Source organism: Asparagus officinalis, chromosome 5 (assembly GCF_001876935.1).
Source record: "Asparagus officinalis chromosome 5, Aspof.V1, whole genome shotgun sequence".
NCBI classification, from domain to species: Eukaryota; Viridiplantae; Streptophyta; class Magnoliopsida; order Asparagales; family Asparagaceae; genus Asparagus; species Asparagus officinalis.
The window spans coordinates 3,770,725-3,774,063 of record NC_033798.1 but is presented as its reverse complement, the minus strand read 5'-3'; the positions used below and the strand labels follow the sequence as shown (position 1 = coordinate 3,774,063).

At 43.6% G+C, this 3,339-nt stretch overlaps 1 protein-coding gene and 1 non-coding gene across 2 annotated transcripts; both read right to left on the bottom strand.

Annotated features, from left to right (window-relative positions):
* Positions 107 to 178, bottom strand: TRNAG-UCC. The gene has a single exon. It is a non-coding gene; the product is annotated as a tRNA-Gly (tRNA).
* On the bottom strand, positions 392 to 2,721 carry LOC109840077 (probable glycerol-3-phosphate acyltransferase 3). Its single transcript, XM_020408576.1, has 2 exons — positions 2,140 to 2,721; positions 392 to 1,503 (listed from the first exon to the last, which is right to left on the bottom strand). Exons 1-2 carry the CDS (start codon positions 2,719 to 2,721, stop codon positions 607 to 609), a joined length of 1,479 nt encoding a protein of 492 aa, XP_020264165.1. The 3' UTR covers positions 392 to 606.

Sequence of the window (3,339 nt, the reverse complement as noted above, 5' to 3'; positions counted from 1 at the left end):
CCACCCACCCACACACAAAAGAAAGAAAGAAAGAAAAAAGGCTCATTGATCTAGCCAGCACTTTTTTGGCATGGTTTGAATTGATGATTAAAAAAAAAAACTTTTATGCGTTTGCCGGGAGTCGAACCCGGGTCTATTGCTTGGAAGGCAATTATCCTAACCGTTGGACTACAAACGCTTTGGCATGCTCTATAACTTTACCGAAATAATCGCTTACCTTTGTTTCTTTACGCCAGCCTCTCGTCCATTTTTAGGTTTAGAAAAATAAGCAAACACCAGAACCAAACATTACATACACAGATAATAGTAGAAGGGAAAAAAAGTACAAAACAATTCCAAAGTAAAGAAATAAGCTGCTAATAATTATAAAAATGAAACATCATATGACACTTTACTTCCCCTGCTTTCTTAATTAGAAAGCATACTATAAATATTTACTCTGCATGCAATCTCATTCGAACAAACTTAATTAATTTCTCTTTCATACGAAATGTGGTAACTGGCTTCAACCTGCAGCAGATTGAACATGAACAATACAGACTAGGAACAATACATGACTTGCCATGCACAATCTAGTTCAACACATGCAGACCATTCTCTTCTCTTTCATAACTTTTCTTTACCTTCTCCTTCTCTCCTCAATTTTGATCCAACCATCCCATTACTCCCCGCGAGCATCATGTACTTATCTCTCCTGGTGAGCCTAGTGCACTCAAATCCCAAAGCCCCCCCTATCACCCCTTGAACCAAGTTGGCCATCTCAATGCTACTCCCCTCCCCAACCCTGACGCAGCTCGTGTCGACCGCGTCCAAAAACTCCACCTCGTAGCACGTACTAGGGTTCATCAAGTAATAGAACGCGTCGAACCCTTTGAACCCTCTAGCCGTAGTAGCATAGAACATGCTGACCCTGACGTCCACTGCGACCGGGACTACCTCATCAGCTTGCTCGGTGAAAAGCGGGCTGAACCGGAGAAGGTACGGCTCCCTGCAGGTCGTCCCCTCCGGGCACACCACAAGGTTTTGCCCCCGCACCAGCATCCTTTCGATCGACTTCGCGTCTGCTTCCCGGTCCCTGGTCAGCTTGACCGTCCTGATCGGGGATATGAGTTCCGACACCCTGCTCAGGCTGTACGTGACGGTGGTCACGGGTCTGTTGAGGGCGATGGCGATGTACACGGGATCGATTAGTGTTTTATGGTTGCAAGCGAGCAAGTGGGCCTCGGAGGTGAGGGAATGTGGTATTGATCCTTTGAGCCTCCATTTCGTCGAGGTTAAGGCTAGGATAGGTGTGGAGATGTTGAAGGGGAGAGTTAGGCACGTAGCGAGCCTAAAGATGGATAGGATGAGCCCAAACGGGAGCCAAATGAACATCGAGATAGTGCTGAGGGGGGTTGGTCTGAATGCAATCCTGCCGTCATGAAAGATGAGGGGTTTGGGGTATTTTTGTCTTGGTAAAAGGCGCCATTTTCTTTTTTCTTCTTCAGTTACCGTGTAGAGTTCCTGGATCAGGAGGAGGTGGGAAAAAATAGCGTCAGCTGGTTAGAAAAACGTGGAATGATAATTTCATATGATTTCATAGATATATATAAGGTTAATTAGGAATGCTAAAAGAGGGGGCGCTAGAGAGATTACCTTGTGCTTTGGTACATAAAATTAAAAACGTCTATTCTTGAACTAATGCAAAAAAAAAAAAAAAGGCTGTCTAACGATTAATTAAGTACTGTTGGAGAGGTCCCTAATGCAAAAAAAAAAAAAAAGGCTGTCTAACGATTAATTAAGTACTGTTGGAGAGGTCCCATGTAAGTATATTTTGCTACGAAATATCAAGTACAACATTAATGTTCATTCTTTATTTCTCAATGGAAGGATTCCAGATCCATCCATTATATAATGAAAAATTCCCTGGGGACCCCAAATCATGGGACCCAAGGGGGGACAAGTGAGGTGTCAACCCTGGGTGCATGGTCTACTGTTCATGAACAGTAGATCATGCACCCAGGGGTTGACACCTCACCTGTCCCCCCTTGGGTCCCATGAGTTGGGGTCCCTGTAGAACAACTCTTATATAATATATTTTGACCTTCACCTTGGTAGACCTGTAGATGAGACATTAATATTTGTTAAGAGGAGAGAAACCTTGCAATGAGAGAAGACTGCAGGTGCTTCAATAGATTTATTTGCGGAGCTCAACACCCCAATATAACCGACGCTCTCTTGTTCCTCCACAAAGTACTCCCCTTCTTCCTCCATGAAGCCAGTGTAAAAGCCACGAAACACCCTCAGCTCTCTCCCGACCACCACCTCCACCTCCAAGTATTCCTTCAAGAAGCACTCGACCATCGCCCTCGGCATCCTACTCACGCAAACCCTCCTCTTACTCCTCCTCATCACCTCAAACCCTTCGAACCCTACACCTTCCAGTAAAAACTTAGGCAAGACAACCCTCCCTACTACGAAACTTTCCTTCTTCAGTCCACAGAAGGACACCATAACCATGATCCTAATCCCCATCTCTTCGCTTAAACAGCGAAGCAACGGATATACGAGTAAAAGGAGTAGCCCTCTAAAAAACCCTCCTCCTTCTAACGCCACGAGCATGAAGTAGGGGAAGGTAGACGAATGTTTTAAGAGGCCTCCCTCCACATCAAACGCCAAGGTTTTGGTGGAGAGCTCAACGTGAGATTTGGTTTGTAAGCAAGAGAAAGTGAAGGAAGTCATATTCTCTCTAGAGAGAAGCTTGGGTGTTTACCTTGGCCTTTAGTTTGCATTGTGGTCCTCTTAATTTAAAGGCAAAAGAGAAGATTACAATTAATTAGCTAAATACATGGTGATTAGTAGTAGTAGAAAACTATGAAGTGCGAGTAGTGACTTGAGGGTTACATATTGTAAACTTATTTGTCTTTCATTCATTATTATCTGTCCTAATTAAGTAGGTTTCTTGCACAATCATAAAGAAGCTTTAGGTTTAAAAATCTCCTCTAAGGGAATGCCACATAATTAAAACATACTTTTTTCCATCAACCAAGTTGTTTTTCTAGCTACTAATTAACCTTACTCAGCTCTTTTAGTTGGTTGGCAGTGGCATAAATTATATCTTACATATATCCCATCACAATCCTAAGATGGCGTGTGGTATAGTATGGATAAAAGTAGTAGCTTTCTTTGTCCCCCATAGTTGTTGCATTTTGGTTGCAAATTATTGCGACTCACAAATGAAATATGGTAACTGGCTTCAATCTGCTTAGGCATGGCAAGCCGGTTTAGGCCCGTGACTCGACCCGTTGGATTCAAGGCTGGGCCGTATGAGTCAGAGCGGGCCGAGCTTGTCTCTCTAAT

What these genes read in the sequence shown, in the direction of transcription:
- LOC109840077 (XM_020408576.1), bottom strand. Translation starts at nt 2,721, where the DNA reads ATGACTTCCTTCACTTTCTCTTGCTTACAAACCAAATCTCACGTTGAG. An exon ending in CAGTCTTCTCTCATTGCAAG is followed by an intron (nt 1,504 to 2,139) that starts GTTTCTCTCCTC and finishes CTCCTGATCCAG; the next exon opens with GAACTCTACACGGTAACTGA.